This window comes from Barbus barbus, assembly GCF_936440315.1.
Source record: "Barbus barbus genome assembly, chromosome: 27".
Classification (NCBI taxonomy): domain Eukaryota; kingdom Metazoa; phylum Chordata; class Actinopteri; order Cypriniformes; family Cyprinidae; genus Barbus; species Barbus barbus.
Window position 1 is genome coordinate 20600832 of NC_136755.1, and position 20936 is coordinate 20621767.

The following is a 20936-nucleotide window of genomic DNA, read 5'->3' on the forward strand; positions in this document are numbered from 1 at the left end:
GGGTAAACTGTAGTCCAGCTAGTGTAGTAACATCCCATGGTAACTAGGAATTACAGAAGCTTCAGTCTGGATCCAACCCTTAAATGATCTGAGATGACCGAACACCTGAGAAAAGATGATGCCAACCCCTCAGAGGACGCCAAAGCTCAGACAACATACAGAATTACCAAATTTTGCCGTAAGTTAAATATATTAAGGTTCTGCAATATATAAATATATTATGGAAACTTAATTTGCTGTAGAGCTGCTTTGAAACGATTTGTATCGTAAAAAGCGCTATACAAATAAACTTGAACTAGTAAGAAGTTCATGCACAAATGAAGAATTAAATAACTTAATGTATGGCTAAAATGTCATATTACACTATGAACAGAAAAGTATGATGTAAAGTCAGTTTTAAAATGATGCCTAAAACTCAAACTTTACAAGTTTGGTTACATCAAAAATCACATTTATTTGACGTAGTTCAATTTTCAGAACCGGCCAGCTAGCCAGAGTAATTAACAGTCAAATATTTCTGGCTAGTGGAAACAAATAAGAGAGAAAATTGCATACAGTAAGAAGACATGCAGCTGAGACTTGATGCTGGGCTTTGAAAGAAAACCTGTGATTGCTGGGTTGTATCTAAAAGGGAAGTAAAAACTTGCTTTTGATGAAACATTTCCTCAGTATTTCACATGTGTACTTGCAAGAGATGTATACATGCTAATCTCTCATCAAGACTCTTCCATTTCAACCAAGATTTCAAATAAAACTTTCTCCATGTCTTTTAAACTCTGTCTGAAGAGCTGAGCGTGTTGCCATGACACTTCACCCTCTCCTCCTGTGAGCTCCGCCTCCACAATCAGCTCTTTGCCTCCGGACAGACTTGAAGAGGAGTGCAGTTCACCATCTGTGAAAACAAACTGATTACTAATATTATAATCAAGCTTAATTACTGGCAATCATGTTACATTTAAAAACCCATTTCAGAAATGAGCTCTTGAAGCACAGAGAACAATGATTCAACCTGATACTCAAAACACAGAGCTGATGCATCAAACAGTGAGACTCGTACCTCCAGGGAACTCTACGGTGGTCTCGGCGGAGCATAAACTCCAACGCACACTGCCTGAATGGAAGGTCTGGCTGAAGGCTCGGACCGAAGCGGACTTTATCTTCATCCCTACTGGAGCGCAGTTCAATTTCCAGCTTATCCTCCCAAAGGAAGAGCCCTCTGTTCGTGCCAAATACACCTACAATCACAGAACCAGCGCTGTAAGTACTGCATTTAAACCCAAATAAATATGTTTAAGAAAACAGCAATAAATAACTTTTAAAAGTATATTAAAATTGTATTAAATGTGATAATATTTCACAATATTACGTTTTTTTTCTCCATATTGCTGATCAAATAAATGCAGAATAAGAAATTTCTTTCAAAAACATAAAAAAATGAACAACCCCAAACTTTTGAACGGTAGTGTATTATAAATCTATTTTACACTGCCAAAGTGAGAAAATTAAAAGACATCATGTATTTATAGAAAACAAAAGTATAAACTAAACAAATGATACTACCAGATTGAACAGTATTATAAATAAAGTTAAATATAAAATAAAAAAGAAAATAAATAAACATTAGCATTAAAAATACCATTAATTTAAAATAAATAAATAAGTGGAATTAGACAAAACAAAATTTGTCACAAATATTGGTTATATAAGGAAAGATATTTTCTTCAAAAAATAAACAGCTAAAAGAAACAAACCATCTGCCAGTCACTCTCTTCTTTTCTGAACATATTTTCTGTCCTCCAAGCACCTCTCTCCCATCCTAGGATAGTTTCTTGGCCATTGCTCAGTCTGAAGTAACAGTTTTTGGTCACATTATAGCAAATGTGGAACAGCTTGTTTTGCTTTTCAGATCCTGAAGGAATGAAGACACGTTCCTGTCCATCCTGGGAGAAAACATACATAAAAGGTAAGTTAATACACACACACACACACACATAAACTGTGGGTTTCATATATATATATATATATATATATATATATATATCTGACTCCAATGGCATAATCATTAAAAATGAGATCTATAGACAAGCAGCTCACCCCTTTAGCGTCACTTGCCCCAGACTCCCCTCGAGCCACCCTCCAAGCCAGAGATCCTGAGATGCGACCTCCCAGATCTCCAGATGTAGGAGTCTTTGGAGAAATAAACTCTACCAGCTCCACCAGCAGTCTTTGCAACAGCTGCTGTTTTCTCTCTGGTCCTAGAGACTGCTGCCTCTACAGGTATGAAGCAGTAATGACAGTCAGATTTATTTACTTGAGGCAATAATGAAAGGAGCTGCACTTTGTACAAGTACATGAAAATGAGCAAAGTACCGTAGCGTTGAGACCGTTAAGCGTATGCAGCAGCCATGTCTCCTGAATCTTTGTGCGTCTGGAAAGGACCTCTGAGTGTTTACAGGAGTACCTCCATGTCACATCCACAACCTGGTCCTTAGAGAATGCCAGGATGTAGGAGAGTTTCTTCCCCCAGCCGACTTCATACAGGAGGGGTTTATCACATGTGTTTTCACAAGGGTCACAGTGTAGCCAGCGACGCTGCGACTGAGAATACACCTCCGTCCACACATGATCTGAAAGCAGGACAAAACTGAGTGTTTCTATTCACAAATTATATCATTGTGGTACAGCAATACTGTAAGATTTGTACCTGTGCTGTCCCAGATGTATCTGGCCTCAAGGCCTAAAGCTCTGCAGAGCAGCGTGAAACAGTTGGCCCATTCCCCACATCGCCCTCTTCTGGTCTCCAGAAGCTTCTCTGGGTGATTGTACCTGGGAAAGAAAAAAAAGTCAATTTGTAACTGACATGAATAACATTGCTCTTTCAGAGTCGCATGGACTACTGTTGTGGTTTTATTGTCCTTTTGTCCAGAACTGGATACAGGAACAAGAAAGAAAGTCATGCAGGTTTGCAAAATTTTTTGGATGAACTACTTCAACAGGGGTAATACAGAATAAAACCATATAAAATTCCATACAGGTTAATGAACCTTCAAAATGTGTACAACATTAACAGTGCAACTTGCTGATAGTAATGAAAAAGCTGATGTACCTTGGGAATCTAGTAGAGAGTTGGCAGGTGTCACAATAGTGGTTTTCTACACGGCCTGCATCCCAACGTAGGTCATCACTTGAAGGGGGTAGGGATCCAGAAAGCTGGGTTGCACCTCCACATCGGCTACATGGCAGATTGTCCACCCAAGAAAAGAAGTCCCCTTTGAACCACTGCAACAGCTCTAGAACTAACAAGTCCTCCTCACCTAGATTACATCCTGAGAGTGAAACACAACATAAAATGAGTCTGGAGTCTTCATTTCATCCAAGTTTTTACATTTTCATTACATTACATTCAAATGTCTTTGTAAAAACAACTTTTAAATGAGGGAAAGGAATTCCAATGCTGCATGATCCTTATTATTATTCATGTTAAAAACAAGCGTGCTAATTAATATTTTTAAACTTTTGTAACATTATAAATGTTTTTACTGTCACTTTTGATCAATTTAATGCGTCCTTGATAAATAAACTTTAAAAATTTTATATTTTTACATTTTCTAAAGAATATCAAAATGTACTTATATTACACTATCAAGTTGATTTAAATGATATGATGTCTTGCTAACCTGGTTCTGCATCCTTGGCTTGTTTCAAGCGTTCTTTAGCCCTGGATCTGAGCGGTTCATGAGGTACACAGTTCAGAGCCTTCTGCTGCAACTCAGGGCTCTCGTATATCAACACATGCTGGAAGTTTGACTGCAGAGTCTTAAGAAATGTCACACTGCTTGACTAATATACCAAAAAACAAAAACAGCAAGGAGAAAAGAGTATAAAAATGCTAGAACCAAACTATTTATTTTCCATATTTTAACTCTTTTAACTGGTAGTGTGGAAAGCTTCAGCTATAAACTGAAAATCTAAATTATAATACCATCCTTAAAAAGAACACGAAAAAAGGACCGAAATAGGACTGAGAATTAGGAAGAACAAGACTCACAGTGAATGGCAGAGCAGCTGGTGCAGGTGTAGGGACAGCGGAGGAGGAGGAAGAAGTGGAGGGCAGTGGTGGTGGAGGAGGACTTGGAGGAACTCTGGCACTTTGTTGGGTGGATGCAGCTTTACTCGCACCAAGTCTCTGGTCCCTTTCAGCAGCAATTGTCTCCCGCACCTGCCTCAGCCTCTCCACAGATGCAGACTTTGGAAACACCAGGTGGGTTTCAGCCTAACGTGGACATATACAAAAAAAGCAAATCTGACATGTTATGATGTTTTTAAGCCATAAAGGTGTAGATCTATGTATTTATATGTATGTGTGTGTGTGTACATGGTCATATGCAGGGCACCAACCTCCTCAAATCCCATCTCAAAGAGACATTCAATGGCTCCTTTGACAGGTAGGAGCTTGGTGGAAAATGTTGGATTTCCGATTCGTATTGATCTGTATTTATCCTCATTTGGGTTTCTACAAAAAAACATACATACTCAAGATCAAACTAGAAACTGAAATAATGCTAACGAATGCAATATGTAGCTTATAGAGACTGCGTACAATATCATTAATGTAGGAAAGGGAATTCAAAAGAACAAGATTGTTTACAGTCCGCTGTCTGATGGACAGTATGCCTACTTATAGAAGAGACTGTCATATCCAATAATAATCAGGCGTAACAACATTCTCCGAACAATTCACTTACCCAAGAATATTGTCCGCGTATGTAATGAGCAATTTAGAAACATCCAGAAACACTTCTGTGGGATTTTCACACAAAGCTGTGACTCCTTGAGACCCAGACATGATTATTCATTTAACTTCTACAGCAAATACATCCGAGAGACAACATGTAACCTGCTTCTACTCAAAGTTGCGAATTCATAGCTGTCCGTTTTATGCCTGGTACATATATTCCAGGAATAAATATTGTCAGATTTGTTTAATTTTTTATATAACTATAAAATATACAAATAACTTTAAACATATTTTAGAAAAATGTTTTGACACCGCTGAGCCGTCTGCATGAAATCATATATAGACAGGCGATCCCAGAGCCCCTACACAAGAGACTTTAGAAATGATGGCATAATAAAAGTCTTTTAAAAGTCCTTAACGATCACATCAACCAAATTTTTATGCGTCTACTCTTTTATGATAATTGTATTAACTTACTGTTGTTACAATGTGTTTGAGATCAAAACACAAGATAAGGCGTTCATTTCACGTGATTGAAATGTAATATACAATAATTCTCAAAATTGTATAATAAATTGCTCTAAAAATAAAATGTTTTAATTAAAAATATATAAAATATTGCTATAGTTAATAAATACAAAACAAATATAGAGAGAATAAAAATGAAATACACTTGAGTGTGCAGCTGAGCTTGTGCAAATAAAATAGGCAGCTATATAGATATGAATGAGCAAAGAATGAACGGATTGAACTGTGTATGAACTATTGATCAGACATTAATGGATATGTGCAATAATGAATATAACATTTCAGAATAATGATACACGCCCTGTTTGTTTGTTTTGCTTTCACATTCATTCTGCAACATTGTTTGAGGTTTTATATTACTATAAAGAGAAATATTTACTCGGTTTTTATGTTTTATTATACTTTTTGTTTGCATGACTTAAAATAATTTATACTTCATCAAACTGTAAAGTGTTGTTGCTTTAATTGTGATTTAACATTTTGTCTATGCATATAATTGTCATAAAAAAATAATCTTAGCTCTTGTGAGCTCATTTCGTATGGCCAAAAAAATCGTCCAGTTTCCCAACATCTGAAGCTGTTTCGCCTGCTCTCCTAAAAGCGAGAGGGGTCGCCCCTATGTCTGCAGCCAGATGCTATTGTGCTAAAAGCTGATCTCAGATCTGCCGGTAACCCTTTCATCGCTGCTTCTTGTTCCGGCCAATAAGGCGCGAAGTTACTCCGCCCAGGTAGCGTTGCCATCACACTGAGGTAGTCATTTGTAAGTTTAAAAATAATATTTACAGCAATAATATTTTAAACACGACATTATCCAGAATACTTATTTAATGATACAGTCGTACACGTTCGATTAACTTTGTGATAAAACTGTTAATTTTCAGTGTTTGCAGATTCGGCTAACTTACACGTGGAAATTTGTCTTTTCAAACTTGTACAGGATCTTTCATACGGCGAAAAACAATGGCAGAAAAACCGATTTGGGAGCGAATCGGCAGTGGATTCGTGCAACACTATTATCAGCAGTTTGATACAGACCGCGTGAAGCTCCTCCACCTGTATGTAAGTGGATTATTGCGAATATAAATGACAATCAGTGAACGCTTGATGAGCCCCCAATTATGTTGTATTGATCTGTCTTTGTGTTTTAGCTGTAGAATATTGTGTTTATTGTTTTAGCACCCCATTCTGTGCCTAATATATATATATATATATATATATATATATATATATATATATGATTATGGTATTACTTTTTTCTCCTCTAGACCGATGCTTCCTGTATGACATGGGAAGGAGAGGGATTTCAAGGGAAGGATGCAATCATGACCAAATTAAGTGTAAGTTAGCTTATTTTACACCTGTCATTGCTGTCATATACACATTGTCTTCCTTACAGAATGTGCCTGTTTGCAGAGCCTTCCCTTTCAGACCATTCAGCACATCATCACCGCTCAGGACCATCACCCCACTCCAGACAGCTGTGTCATGAGCATGGTCACGGGCCAGCTCAAAGTAAGACTGCATTTATTAAAACAGTTCTGTTTCATCAGGCGGCTGTCAAAAATGTAGATTTACGTATATTTGGTCAAAGAAATTATATCTGTGCTTTGCTGTTATATGTCTTAGAGGAATAGTTCATCCAAAAATGAAAATGTTCTCACCCTCAGGCCATCCAAAATGCAGATAAGTTTGTTTCTTCATTGGAACAGATTTGGAGAAATTTAGCATGACACTTGCTCACCAGTGGATTCTCTGCAGTGAATGGGTGCCGTCAGAATGGGAGTCCAAACAGCTGATAAAACTTTTACAATAATCCACACGTCTCCAGTCCACCAATTAATGTCTTGTGAAGTAAAATCTGTGTGTTTGTAAGAAACAAATCCCTTATTAAGACACTTAGGGTGCTTTCACACCTGCCTCATTTAGTTCGGTTGAATCGAACAAGTACAAAACAGTCCAAAATTGTTCTAAATAAATATGTTTGTGGGTTTTGATGTGAGGGGCAACAGGGGATGGACTTTTTCACTAGAGGAAACATTATTATTGATTATGGACTGGTATTTTGGCCAGAAGCGACAGTTTCGAGTTAAAATTTTTCAACATAAATTGATTGACAAAAGAATTACTTGTGGATTGTAGGCGTCGGCACCCATTTACTGCTGTAGATCCATTGGTGAGCAAGTGATGCAATGTTAAATTTCTGCAAATCTGTTCTGATAAACAAAATCATCTATATCTTTTATGGCCAAGGTTTGAGTAAATGTTCAGCAAATTGTTATGTTTGGGTGAGCTACTCCTTTTAATTTGACTGTAAAATATCACAAACATTAATATTGTTTTTGTGTATTTTTACAGGCTGATCAAGACCAAGTTATGGGCTTTCAGCAAGTCTTCTTGCTGAAGAATGTAGATGACAAATGGGTCTGCACCAACGACATGTTCCGATTAGCTCTTCATAACTTTGGAGCATAGTATGTATAATATTTACAGTCCATGCAACTTTTGTATCTGGGGTATGGTTTCCCGTTTCCCGTTTCCCACTCCAAACTGATTTCGTCCTATTTTGCCAAGGATCTCGAAGGTTCATGATCATCTCCAGATAAGAAAAAGACATGTTAAAAACGGCTGATTATAATAATCATAATTTGTATGTTGTGGCATGCACTGTTTGAAAATAACTTGAGTTTGATAATAAATCTCATGTTAGGACAATCCATCTTTGATTTCCTTTGCTTCATTCTTTGGTAAAAAATGTTTTGGGTTACTGATTTATGACCATCTAAATCATAAAACCAGATTTTACATTATTGAAACAATCAAGACCATGATAAAAGTATGAGTACTTTTAGAAAATGGCATTGGGGAAAGAGAAACATTGGTGTCATATGTACCAATTAGTGTGTACAGGCATGACTATTTACCTCAGAGGGTCATTTAAGTTCATATAAAAACACTTCTTCCACTTCAGACAAAAACATCTGTTAATCAAATAGTTCTGGTAAGGGGGGCTGATTGGTCAATACAGTATAATCAAGAGAAGTGGTTTATTGTCATTTCTGCGTTGTCTGCCAGAGGAATAAACAAAATACAGTGTCTGTGGAAACATTTACATACAACAGTCTCAAGACCAACAATTTCAAATACAGACAAATACATACAAGATTAATACACTACGAAGTGTCTTTTCACCTAGCTGCGGTGTATATCACTGCACAACTCATAGAGGGCATTTGTGTTTTGAGTTAAGTGGTCAGTTTGCGACATTTAGTTCAATTGTCAAATGTTGTTTTGCAGAACTGTATTTTGATACGCAACAAAATACGAAACTTCTTCACTTGCTTGTATTCTCACGCTCAATCATATTAGTAAAAGTGAATGAAGCATGTGTAATGTGACTACGCTATTTTATTTGTGTGCTATAATTTGTAGTGGAAGAATGACATTTGAATTTACTTAACATTTTATGAAAATTTGCTTCCATAATTTAACCTACTCAGAAAAATACAAGTATTTGATCTTCGAACAACATTAGTTAATTTTCTAAAACACTAAAAATGAAAAAATTATATCACGTCTAACATAAAATCATACAACTTGCTAGGTTAGCACTATTGTAGCTACTAGGAAATAAAAAAATCCTCATGATTTTCCAAGAAAGACACTTTTCATGACCCATGGCCTGACAACCCTTAGATAACGGCACACAAAATCTCTGAAATAAAAAACTATTTGTGAACTAATTTAACAAAAAGGTGCAACATCGTTATGAAACGTACAATGCATGTTACGATAACCGCTATCATCATTTGAAACAAAATCGGGTCATTGAATAAAAAAAATCCCATGATTGCTGAAATTTGCATTATTTATACAAATATTTACATTGGATTGTCTCGTAATTTTAAATTTAAAAAATGCGAACAAAATTGTTGTGATTAAACATTCAATAGAACAAAAAAACTGCTTCACATGTATTGTCTAAGGTAACTTTTTGTCATACAATAAAAAACACGAGTGAATTTCTAAAAAAAAATTCATACACCGTCACTGCAAGTAGCTATAACCCGTTTTTTCATATGCCTTTGGCTAGTGTAAATTAGTTGTTACCCATTGGATGAAGACTAGTGGTGTGATATGACTTCAGCAACAAGATCCCTCCCATCTTGTGCTGTTGCTCAGCAACCAACAGTCAGTTCAAGGTGCCATCTAGTGGCCAAGCCTGGGAATTACAAGTAAGTGCGCCCCCTCGTGACCAGACCACATCTAAGAAAATGCCTCATTATGATGAATATTTGTAAGACTGAAACTGTAACCACCACAATAGTAGGTCCAACTTAAAAGTTATACATACCACCCCACGTAATTACCACTGAAAACCAGCAGGAGTGATTTATAAGAAAGTTTTTCCATTTCAAGCGAACTTAAATGCGATTGGCCAGGCAAGCAGTATGATAATTATGCCTAGACGTCACTTCCCAGTTGTTCAATGCGCCATTTTCTCGAGTCTAAACGGCAAGCACAATAAATGAGTCCTACTTGCAAATAATAATAAATACTCTTTATTGCTGGTTTCCATAGTTGAGAGCGCAGAGTTATTGTTTCAACATCCTACACCGCTTCCACATCTTCTCTCATCGGTTTTGGCAAGCACGCGGATTGGTGAAAGTAGCTAAATCCCCTCCCTGAGTCGGTGTGGCGCTGAAAAAAGGTAATGTCCTCACAATTAGATAGCAGTGGGCACATTAGCTTTTGCGTTCAGTTGTTGCGGGTTCGGTATGATCAGGAAGTAGAACGAGAGCTGCGAAGAGGTTACTTTATGACATCACTGCGTTATTTAGAATCGCGCGTTCTTGATAGAATCACTTGTTCTGCGATTTGAAATCTTTCCTTTCGAATTCTTATTGATTGTGGGGCCGTTTCATTTGGCTAGTTTAGAGTTACGTTAGACTATTGTTTCGAACGTTCCCTGTGTTTTCGCGGGTGTGGATCTGTTTGGTCAGTGGTCGCAGTTGATAATTGCTCTCAATAATAGCAATCAATAAATAATTACAGCTTGAATTAGACGTGCATTTAGGCGCTCACAGGCTTTGATAATAATGTACATGTGTGCTGTCAGTAAGTGTTGCTTTTGACTGATGCAGGGCTAAAATTAGACATTTTGTCTTTTGTTCACAATTTCTGTCTTTCAATGCGTACAGTTAGCATCCATATACAGCATGTCTGTTTCCAACATTGGCGAATACCGAGTTGTAGAAATCACACGAGGGAGTTCTCTATGCGAGCGAGATGTATAATTTGCTGTAGTACTGAATTCATCAGATTGTGGCGTTATCGTAATCACTGCACGTGCAAGAGGGAAAGATGTGAAGAAGCACCTATGACCCATTAAGAACATTAAAACTCCTTTCACAAAAAAATAAAATAATTAAATTTTACCTAAAGAAAATGAAGGACTGATAATGCTCTTAAGCAATTTTTCATGACACATTCTCCTCTAAAATTTGTATTAATGCCAAATTTTTACAAGTCATTTGAATAGAGTAATGGAGATGTGATAACCATCCATGGTCAGAAATTAATCATGTCAAAAGGGACAAATTTTATTTGTTCAGAGTGAAAACAAATAATTTAAATTATTAAACTGAATAAAGAATACATAGAAATCAAAGGAAATTATCACACACACACACACACACACACACACACACACACACACACACACACACACACACACACACACACGAGAGGGAGAACACGTGTAACTGTCAGAAATGTGCACTAAAAATGATTATTTTTGGGCTCAAATGTGACATATTCTCATGAAATTCAAATGTAAATTAAACTGTTCCAGAATTATGAGCATTTCTTTTCATTACCACAACTAGATATTTAGAGTGTGGTTTCATATACTGATATATTATCAAATTTACTATTACTAGTATGTTGTTAATTTTAGTTGCATTTTGTAGCATAGAAATAGACATAAGTTAAAACTCTGAAACCCCTTAAAATATGTGCATGTATATAAGTGAATGCAGACATAAACAAAATGTAATAATGTATACTAATGTAACAGATTAGTGACTGCATTGTAATGTTTGTCTTGTTTGAGTTGATATAAAGAAATATTCCAATTTCTTTGACTGTTGTTTTGGCTTACTCTAAGGGTTTATGCAAGCGTTTATCTCTAATTTTGATTTACTTGAGATTTTATAGCAAACGTTTTATGCTTTGTTCACAGTTGCTCACTCTTTTGATTTAATAAAAAAAAAAAATCAAATCTGAATTGACTGACCAGACTGTTGTTTTAAAAGAAATGTATTTGGATCCATTGCACGGACACTGTATTCAGTATCCGGTATATTTCTGTTGGTTTCCATGGTAATGATGTAGGTGTCAACATGATACCCAAAGAGTTCCTATAAAAACTGAGAGCAGAAAGCTGCAAAGGTTTGGAATTTATTATGGGCATTAGGGATATGTTTCTATCAATATCCAGAGACTACATAATTGTCTCTAGCAATAATTTTGACAAAACCGTTAAAACGTGTTTATGTATAACCACTGTTGTTGGTTGGTGTCCTTTGGTTTTTATATATGGAGTCCAGGTAGACATGCTTTTCCAAAAAAATGAATGGAATGGTTTTGTTCATATTGAATTTTGTGTTTTCTATTCAGTCTGTAAAAAGTAAAATGATGCAAGTCAGTGATGGCAAACAATTCAGTTTCTTTTTTTACTTTCGTGTCGGAGTTAAAAGTGATTGGTTAAAGTGTTGTGTGACATACACCTAAATATGCCACTGAACATTTATTCTAGTATTGCATAATTGTTATATAATTTCAAGGCTGGTAAATAAATAAAAAATGACAAAATTATGACAACATCCAAATGGAAACCAAAGTGATTCTCTTTCAAGTGTAGGACCATGTACCAGTTTCCAGTCAGAGGGTTGGAGAAGATCCGCAGAACAAGACGAAAAGTGAAAAACATTCTTGGAGAATTTGGACTTGAAGAATGTCTTAATTTGGGCCAGGTATGTTTGTTTTACAATGTACAAATAAAAGTAAAAATAAAATTCCTATATTTCTGAATATAGGAAAATATACTATAACTGAAATCCCATGTCCATATGTATCAAAATAGCCTTTTAATTTAAACGTTTTTACATTTGAAATTTTATTTTTTGTTTATCAGGAACTCCAGGAATTTTACCCGGGAGACAATGTTTTTGATGCCACAGACTGGCCCAGTTTATCTGAGGGGTTTGACGGACGGTGGAAAAAGAAGGTGAACTTAAAATGTTACTTTAGTAAATCAGTTTCACTTTACTTAGCAAAAACTGTTTAAATAATGAGCATCTCTGAATATTGAGTGGCAACTGACTAAATTCTAACCAAGCATTTTCAATCCTTAGTGGGAATATCGGACACGAGGGTTGTGCTGCACCTTATGCGAGTTCTCTACAAGATCCTGGCATGCCTATAAAACCCATGTTCAGCGCTACCATGATGAAGAAGAGCGTCTGTGCAAGCTTTCAGCATGTACTTCTTGCCCATTTATAGCCCACCCCAGAGTGGTCTCTAGGCACCTCAAATTGTTCCACGTTGAGGACACAAAGTTAGAAACTCCGACTGTCCCGCAGTTGCCTCCAAGGGCTGTGAACGGCACCACGTTTCAGTGCCGAAGATGCCATATTCAAGATACTCTTTTGTATAGCGTGAAAAAGCATGTTCTTCTTTATCACTACACTTCCACATTGAATAAATATGCCGGGCAGAGATCAGAGCGGGAACTTGTGGCCCTAGGAGACAGGTCTCAGAAATTCTACTGCAAAAAGTGTTACGTATCAGCTGAGACATCTGAACACTTGCTGTATCATCTTCTAACCTCAGAAAAGCACAAGGAACTGGATGTTCATATCAGAGCTCTAATTTTTGAAACAGAAAGCACGAAACAGTACCCTGCTCTAGCACCAAAAACACAAAGCACACCTGCTGTCTTGATGATGAAAGATCAGCCAGCGTTGACTTCTGCACTGACCGCTGGTGGAATTAAAGGACCGGAAAATGGTGGTCCTGCAATTATTGCTGCCCCTGGAAGCAGCCAGGCGTTTCTCCCAACTCAAGCTTCTGCTCTGGTTCAACTTGCAAGCGCTGAGGCTAAGGGTTTACTGAGGCCTGGAGTCCCACTGGCTTTTCAGAACACCCAAATTACCAGACCTGCCGTTCCTCCTGCTCCTAGCGGCATTTCTCCCAACCCGGTGTCTGTCACAGTAGGCCTACCTAGTCAGTCACAACTGCAACCTGTTTCCCGCCAAATTGTCTTACCGCCAGGTGTTCGCCTTAATGTACCTGCTGTTAGGCCACCGGCACCTCAGTCCCTCGCTGCTAATCCTAGAATGCCCGTAAATCAACCCGCTTCTGGAGGAACCATGATAACCTCTCAATCACTTCTGAGCCATTTGGTCCCCACTGGCAACAAAGTCGACGGCTTGCCCACCTACACTCTCGCACCTTTGCAGGTCCTGTCGGTCCAAGGAAATAACTCCCAAGGAGTCAGCAAACCACCCTTGCCGGCATCCCAGAACAACCTACCTGTTCAGCAAAACAAACCAAACACCTCTTTGCCAGCCCCCAAGCAAACCAAGAAGTGGATCACGTGTCCTATTTGTAATGAACTCTTCCCGTCTGATATCTACGAGTCCCATCCAGAAGTTCACAAAGAGGCAGCTAAAATGCCCAAGATTGGTCTAGCTGCTCGTGCTCCATTTTTGAAGAAGATGCCGGACAAGACCGTGAAATGCCTGACATGCAAGGTCTTGATTTCAGAAAAGGGAGTTTTTGAACACCTGCTTCATGGCATGAACTGCTTGTTCTGTTCTGGGCTCTTCTACTCCATCAAGCAGCTTGTCGACCATATCCAGAAGGAACATAATGTGAACCGAAAGAGCAACTGTGACTTCATGAGGCGTGAATACCGACTTTATACTGATGATTCGGGGAATCTGCTTTTCCCTTATTTTGACATCAGGACCACGGCTCCTAAACTAATTATGGGTGAGAAAGAGCTCAATCTTGCATTGGTCACAGGCTCCCTCGATCTGATCTTTGTGAAGATGTTGCCCAACAATCCTCTGGCTATGGGCAAGCTGTCTACACCGTGCAACATGCCCACACCTAATCCTGACAGCACGGATTGCCCCTTCTGCTCGGAAAAGCTTCTGAACAAGGAATGCTATCAAATGCACCTCAAAGAGAAGCATTTCATTGTGCCCACTCTGCATGCTATACTTAAAACCCCATCATACCGATGCCTCTACTGTGGTGGTGTGTACACAGGGAAAACCACTACCAAGGCCATCATTGTCCACTTGGCTAAATGTCGCAGTGCACCGAAGAGTCTCAAGGATAGTGATAAACTGAATTTAGGATTAGCTGTTACTCCCAGAGCAAACCGAGCAGTTGTGTCATACCCAGCTCATCCAAAACAAATCACTGGTCCAACCCCGGCTCCAGTTCAAGCCTCTGTTCCTGCCACAAAACCACCAGAAACAGAAGCAGAGATGCAGAGCAAGTTGCGCCTGGAAATAGCCTTCAGGGAAGCTATGGAGGCAAATAGGAGAGAGCGGGAGGAGCGGTTGGCAAGGAAGAGGAAACTCGAGCGAGATAGGTTGGCTGGTCTGACTGTCCCCACGCCTGAAGTAGTAATCGATCCTTCCGTACAATTAGCATTGGATCCTACCGGAATGGAGCTGTCCACCTTTGAAGAACGTCGTGAGTTTATCAGTAAGTACTTTAATACACAACCTTACCCACTCAAGAAGGAAATCCTTGCCCTGAGTAGCCGTTTGCTGCTTAACAAAACTGACATTGCTTGCCAGATTGGCTCAAAGCGTACCAGATGTCTGAAGAACATGCAGAAAACTAAGGCTGTGGTACTTTTAGGCTTCAATATGGCAGAACTGATGAAATTGAAGCATAATCTCCTCATCCCGGAGATTGAGCCAGAGAAGTTGACCACCGTGACAGAGACAGAGATGGAGGACCTCCAAGAGTAGATTCCCATTAGTAATAAAGACAAGGAGGCCTTGAATACAAATTGTACTGAGAGCCTATACCATTTCGTGTTCCTTGAAACAATGCAAAATATGCTCCATTCTCACCGAAACTAGTGTTAAACTGTTAACCAAGTAGAATTTGAGAGACTCGAAAATGTTTGATTTTTGGCTGCTGTTCATAAATGTGTGTTTGAATATTATGTTTCGTTTCATATTAACCATTTTAAAGTATACATCCCTTACTTTTCATTGAGGCATCACTTTAAGCAAGGTTCATGTTAAATTAGATGTTTGTAGCCCATTTATAGTTGTAGGGTTGAAAATGTTTGTGTGAAATATACTTTTCATATTTGTCAAATGTCATAAACTCTTTTTTTGTGACATTATATATTTGTTGGAATGTAAGAGTTTATGAAGTTACCCGATTCCATCTTGTTTTAGACCATGTATCTGTTAATTAATTCCATTTATTGTTAAATTTCTATTTTGCTTGCCTTATACTTTTATAAATATGGTATATTCAAATTATTGTTTTGACATTTTATTGTTTTTTGCCAAAAAATTATCTTATAATATAAATGAATGCTGCTTACCTAAGTGACATCCTCTTAGCTGATACCTACTAAAGTGTGGAGCTTTGCAGAGGAATTTGAATTGGTTGCAGTTCATTTCAATTGTATAATGATTGTAAGCATCAGGATATCTTGTAGACTCCTTTGACTTCCTGTTTTATTTCCTCTGTTCAGTATTCAGTATAGTGAACAACAACATCTAAGCTTACAAAATGAAAGTTGTGTAAATAAATTAGATCATATATACATACTTGCAAGTGCACTTCTTTCAGTTGTATGTTCATCTGTAGTAATGTCCATTTTTAAACCTCAAACTTAATTGTCATTATCAGAGAACAAAATGTATCAGTTAACCAGTGTGTAGTTAATTTAAACTAGTATTTAGTATTTGAAGAGTTTGGTTCCAAATCGCTATAAATCCATTTCGATTAATTTGAGTAAAAATGTGTTTTCTTTACCAAGAAAGTGGCAAGATGAGAACCACTATTTTCTGTTTCAAACTTTCACATAGCATATGTAGGTAATAATTACATAAAAATTTAATAAAAGATTTATTATAACCCCCCCCCCCCCCCCAAATGCAATAAATCCATGACGTTTTTTGTTGTTTTGTTTTTTTCTTCAAAATGCATTAAATCCATTGAATCAATATAAAAGTTATTTTTTCATTTTGAAAATACACAAAGTAAGTTGATCTACATATGAAAGCCTCTGAACTTGGTCAATACTAATCTTAAACACAGGCACTGGACTAAAATACATTCAAAACGTATTTGTTTAGAATATCTTTTAATGATTTGCTTGTTTAATGTGTTAAATGTTATATGTTTTGTATTTTACTGTACGGTGTCCTTGAGTGTCTTTAAAGGCGCCTAAAAATAAAATGTATTATTATTATCGCGTTCATAGTCGAATGCGAGTAATCTGCGATTATTAACGCGATATTGCTCCATCTGAAAGCACGTGATGGATATTACAGAACCGGCTTTACTGACGAGATGCGCGTGACAATCACATGCGATTTATCGTGCAGCCCTAATTTTAGTTTGTTTGTTGATCACAAAGTAGATGAGGAAAACTAGGATGCCGGCTGTGTTCAAAGCGCTGCCATTACCGGTACTGTTTACAGTGCGTGGAATGGTGCGTTGTGATTGGCTGAGCGGATTTGAAAGGAGATTGGTGTTTGTCCAAATATCGCATTTTGCATCAAATTAAAAATAGACTTTTCAATACCGACCATATACAATACTGATTTAGGTGGAAACTAATTATTTATTTTTATTTTGAAATGGCGTTTATCGCGTTTTTGGAACCAAACTCTTCATTTATTTACAGTACAAAAATAAACATAATTTTATTATTGTGATCACAGATCTTATTTGAAGAACTGAAGAACCAAAAATGTTCATAATATTTTAAACATTTACTTGTCTTCATGCTGCCAGTTAAGAGTATTGTCATAAGATATATGACTACAAAACTAAATATATAGGTTGTTAGCGAAATATATAGGTTGTTAGCGTTTACGTGTCCAAAGACACTTTTTTTTGGTCTGTTATGGAAATATATACACTTTCCTTCATACATTAATACATTTACATTGAACCTAAAATGTTGAAATTAAAGTCCGCGGACAAAATTTATTTTTAAGTTTTTTATTTTTAATTACCTTGTTGCTTTTTCAGGTTAATGTTAAATGGTATTAAATGAACTTAAGATTTAAATGTTACATTAGTTTTTATAAACATTACACATTCTCTCAATTAAAATGAGTTCATAATTAAAAAAATAAAATAAATAAATAATAGCAAAGTACTTATATTTTGCTATAATACTTAGAAACCGTTGCTGTGCATATTTGTTTGTGATTATGGCAAATAAGTGAAGTTGACAACTAATTCCTTAATGATACTTTGAATAAATTCTAATAATTTAAACACTTAAATTAAAATATCTATTAATTTGGGCTTTCTCCGATCCAGCAGAGGGCGATAATGACATCTGCACGCACTGTCCACTAGCCGCCGTCGTTGCACAACTATAATACATCGAATAAACTGACAACATCACTTAATATACACGTCCAGGTTCATTTAAATTGTGAGGTAAGGATTACATTTGCCTTTAAAGGTTTTTTTCTTTTTCTTTTTCTTTTTCATTGCTATAATATTTAATTGTTTTAAACTTTGTTGGCGTCTGCTATTATAGAGCTAACTTAACTGCTAACGAGAAACCAACGCGTGAATCGTAAACAATTAGCATCGCATCATAACGTTTGAGCAGTTTATTAACCCAATGGGCGCGGTTCTCAAGCAAGTGGATTTGGCAACAACCTTATGTGTCTTTTTAGAAGTGTGTTTGGATATCCATCAAAATGTCGTACATGCTCCCTCATCTTCACAATGGCTGGCAAGTGGACCAGGCTATTTTATCAGAGGAAGACCGTGTGATTGTTATACGATTTGGACACGATTGGGACCCTACGTGTATGAAAATGGATGAAGTGTTGTACAGCATCGCCGAAGAGGTATTACTGTAGTATTCAACCACCGAGCTGAACGTGAACACATCGGGCCGGCTTGAATTTGCTTTTTATGTTTTGTTGATCTTTTATTACAGCAGTGCTTTGGGAATAAATGTATATTAGCTTTAGTCTATCAATGTTTTACGTGTCTAATATCACGTGTTCCCTCAGGTGAAGAACTTTGCTGTCATTTATCTTGTGGACATCACAGAAGTGCCAGATTTCAACAAGATGTACGAGTTGTATGATCCTTGCACAGTCATGTTTTTTTTCAGGTAAGTCCTCAAGCTGTATAATAACTACAGACAGTCAGTTTATCCATTGTATTCAGACAAGTCAGTCGGCATTCACACATATGTGACCCTGGACCACAAGTGTCAGTTTGTCAAAATTGAGACAAACTGACACTTAAGTATAGAGTGTAGTATAGTGAACTCTACTACACTCTATTGTGGAAATGGCCTGTAGCATGAAGTGAGATGAACAAACTCAGAGTTGCAGAGTAAGTTTTGAGTTGACAAAACCCAATAAAGCCAACCTGGTTTAGATCAGGATCAGTGGGCTCACAAAGCTCGATATAAATGTTTGAACCAGAGTTTGTGATTAACTCTGGAGCGTGTGCGCCTGAATGTGTAACGCGTGCTGCAAACGAGTCAGTGCAATTCACTTTTCTGCTGAAGATTAGGAGATGTCATTATTAAAAATGTAATAAATTTACAAGGCAGGAATAAACACTTCTGCTGCAGCAAATGTTTGAGAAGGCAGCAGAAAGAAAATATGACTATGCAAGGGAATCAACTATAGTTTCACGCAGATTTGAGTTTTATACAACTACATTCTCACCTGAAATACTTTTAAAACTACATTACAAGACACAATAACAGTAGTATTTTAAAAAAATATGCGAATATGGTGGTTGAAATACAGTGCTGCATGAACTCCAATCAGCATGCTCAGTGCCCAAGTCCCACCCCCGAAAGTTCCGGACCTTTGGAAAAAGTACTACCTCGAGAGCAGGGACTTTCCAAGGGGCAAATTTGTATCCTGGTTCCTGCGGTGGAAACACAACGAGTACCGGCCCAAAGTCCCTAGTTCCTGTAGTGGAAAAGGAATGTGTGTGTGTGTGTGTGTGTGTGTGTGTATATATATATATCTATATATCTCTCAGTCCCTCCAGGATTTCGTGGGACTTTTTTCAGATTTTTGCTGCCCAAAATGACTGATTTTGCTGCAGATTTTCTCAAAATTTGCGGTGATATTTGCGCCATTTCTTATTGTTTTGCAGTGAAAATATACCATGGACAACATTCTTCTAACATTGTTATAACTTTTCTGACTTCGAGAACCATCGTGTGGCTCCAGACTAACATTTGAGGACACCAGTGCCGTTAAGTTGTAAAGAAGTTGGCACCAGCACCTGACAGTAAAGCACTCACCCTAATCGCACATGAACATCTCTGAGATGTCTATATGATGTCTGCATTTACATATGCAAGATGTATTTTTTAGGGTGTTTGCTCATCTGCAATATGTCTCTAAAGGGGGTCGCACACCGAACGAGAAGCGCAGCGCCGCATCTAGGACAACTCGAGGTATCGCACACCAGACGCGTACATTCTATACGCTCAAATTCGAAACATGTTCTGAGCTGCAAGATGGGTGAGTTTTAACTTCATTTATTATTATTATTTTAAACATATTATTTTAATGGATAATAGCTGAGTTTTGAACGTTAATCAATGAAAAGAATCCGTGTGATGAAAAGTCTGTTGTTTTGTTGTATCTGTTGTCTAGGCAACTATGTAACAAGCTAACGTTAGCTAGCCAGCTTGAGAGAAAACGTAACCAATCACCTTGTAAAGTTATTTCAATGAAACAAATGTACTGTATTTTAGTTTAGATTTCAGTTTATAATATCTATTTGTTATATTTTAAAATTTTATGGTAATAAAGAATATTCTAAGTAATGCAATGTACAAAATAATCTAATCTGATGAAAATAAAGAAAATCATAGATAATACCATGGTGTGTTTGTATAGTCCTAGAAAATAAATATATATACAGGGCTGTGTATTCCCTAGTTGTCAAGAAAAATGCATGAGACATAAATGTGGGTGTATAATTAACTTATGTAACACATTAAGGTTTTTGTATGAATGCCCTGTGTTTTTCCTGTTCTTCTCAAACAGATCAAATTTTGTCTGACAACAAAAAAATTGCTGCACTGCTACTTTCACGTCACAGAATACAAAAAAACCCCCAAACAGTCAATCGCATTTGGGTACACCCTCTAAATGAAAAAAGGACACAATTTGGCGCTTACCACCACCTTGTTCAGGAGCTGCAAATTAAATGGATTTTACCATGTGAGCCATATGACAAGATAACACCGTAATGTACACATGGATACTTTTATTCAAACTAATTGCAGTAACAGTATCAGTATGTAATCTAAAACGTCAAAGAGAATTAGGAAACTATTTCCAAATCAGTCAACCATGCAAGCAAGCAAGCA

General features: G+C 37.1%; 4 protein-coding genes across 7 annotated transcripts in view; 3 read left to right on the forward strand and 1 right to left on the reverse strand.

The window, feature by feature from the left end:
- Positions 1 to 176: 176 nt before the first annotated feature.
- Positions 177 to 20936, reverse strand: part of LOC306847521 (peptide-N(4)-(N-acetyl-beta-glucosaminyl)asparagine amidase-like) — a 22532-nt gene continuing 1772 nt past the window's right edge. The window contains exons 1-11 of one of the 2 annotated variants that reach the window (XM_079381486.1): positions 4746 to 5128; positions 4399 to 4513; positions 4049 to 4273; positions 3678 to 3840; positions 3107 to 3326; positions 2705 to 2826; positions 2371 to 2627; positions 2095 to 2271; positions 1752 to 1940; positions 1058 to 1235; positions 177 to 892 (exon numbers count right to left, since the gene is read on the reverse strand). In XM_079381486.1, the coding sequence (XP_079237612.1) occupies positions 717 to 892; positions 1058 to 1235; positions 1752 to 1940; positions 2095 to 2271; positions 2371 to 2627; positions 2705 to 2826; positions 3107 to 3326; positions 3678 to 3840; positions 4049 to 4273; positions 4399 to 4513; positions 4746 to 4846 (1923 nt within the window). In that variant the 5' untranslated portion in view covers positions 4847 to 5128 and the 3' untranslated portion in view covers positions 177 to 716. Of the gene's footprint in view, positions 893 to 1057; positions 1236 to 1751; positions 1941 to 2094; positions 2272 to 2370; positions 2628 to 2704; positions 2827 to 3106; positions 3327 to 3677; positions 3841 to 4048; positions 4274 to 4398; positions 4514 to 4745; positions 5129 to 20936 lie in introns of those variants that run through there. The other variant, XM_079381487.1, reaches the window with a different exon arrangement.
- Positions 5952 to 7981, forward strand: LOC306847525 (nuclear transport factor 2-like). 2 transcript variants are annotated; one of them, XM_079381493.1, is made up of 5 exons: positions 5952 to 6016; positions 6204 to 6325; positions 6532 to 6603; positions 6680 to 6778; positions 7622 to 7981. In XM_079381493.1, exons 2-5 carry the CDS (start codon positions 6227 to 6229, stop codon positions 7736 to 7738), a joined length of 387 nt encoding a protein of 128 aa, XP_079237619.1. In that variant the 5' UTR covers positions 5952 to 6016; positions 6204 to 6226; the 3' UTR covers positions 7739 to 7981. The 2 variants fall into 2 exon arrangements, with proteins under 2 accessions (XP_079237619.1, XP_079237618.1); XM_079381492.1 differs by having other exon boundaries at positions 5972 to 6026.
- LOC306847519 (activity-dependent neuroprotective protein 2a-like) lies at positions 9752 to 16145 on the forward strand. Of its 2 annotated transcripts, none has more exons than XM_079381484.1 (4): positions 9752 to 9974; positions 12184 to 12300; positions 12462 to 12554; positions 12682 to 16145. In XM_079381484.1, the coding sequence occupies exons 2-4, from the start codon at positions 12193 to 12195 to the stop codon at positions 15322 to 15324; spliced, it is 2844 nt and encodes a 947-aa protein (XP_079237610.1). In that variant the 5' UTR covers positions 9752 to 9974; positions 12184 to 12192; the 3' UTR covers positions 15325 to 16145. The 2 variants fall into 2 exon arrangements, with proteins under 2 accessions (XP_079237610.1, XP_079237609.1); XM_079381483.1 differs by having other exon boundaries at positions 12189 to 12300; positions 12682 to 16139.
- Positions 17922 to 20670, forward strand: LOC306847526 (thioredoxin-like protein 4A). Its single transcript, XM_079381494.1, has 4 exons — positions 17922 to 18001; positions 18247 to 18423; positions 18592 to 18695; positions 19706 to 20670. The coding sequence occupies exons 2-4, from the start codon at positions 18271 to 18273 to the stop codon at positions 19734 to 19736; spliced, it is 288 nt and encodes a 95-aa protein (XP_079237620.1). The 5' UTR covers positions 17922 to 18001; positions 18247 to 18270; the 3' UTR covers positions 19737 to 20670.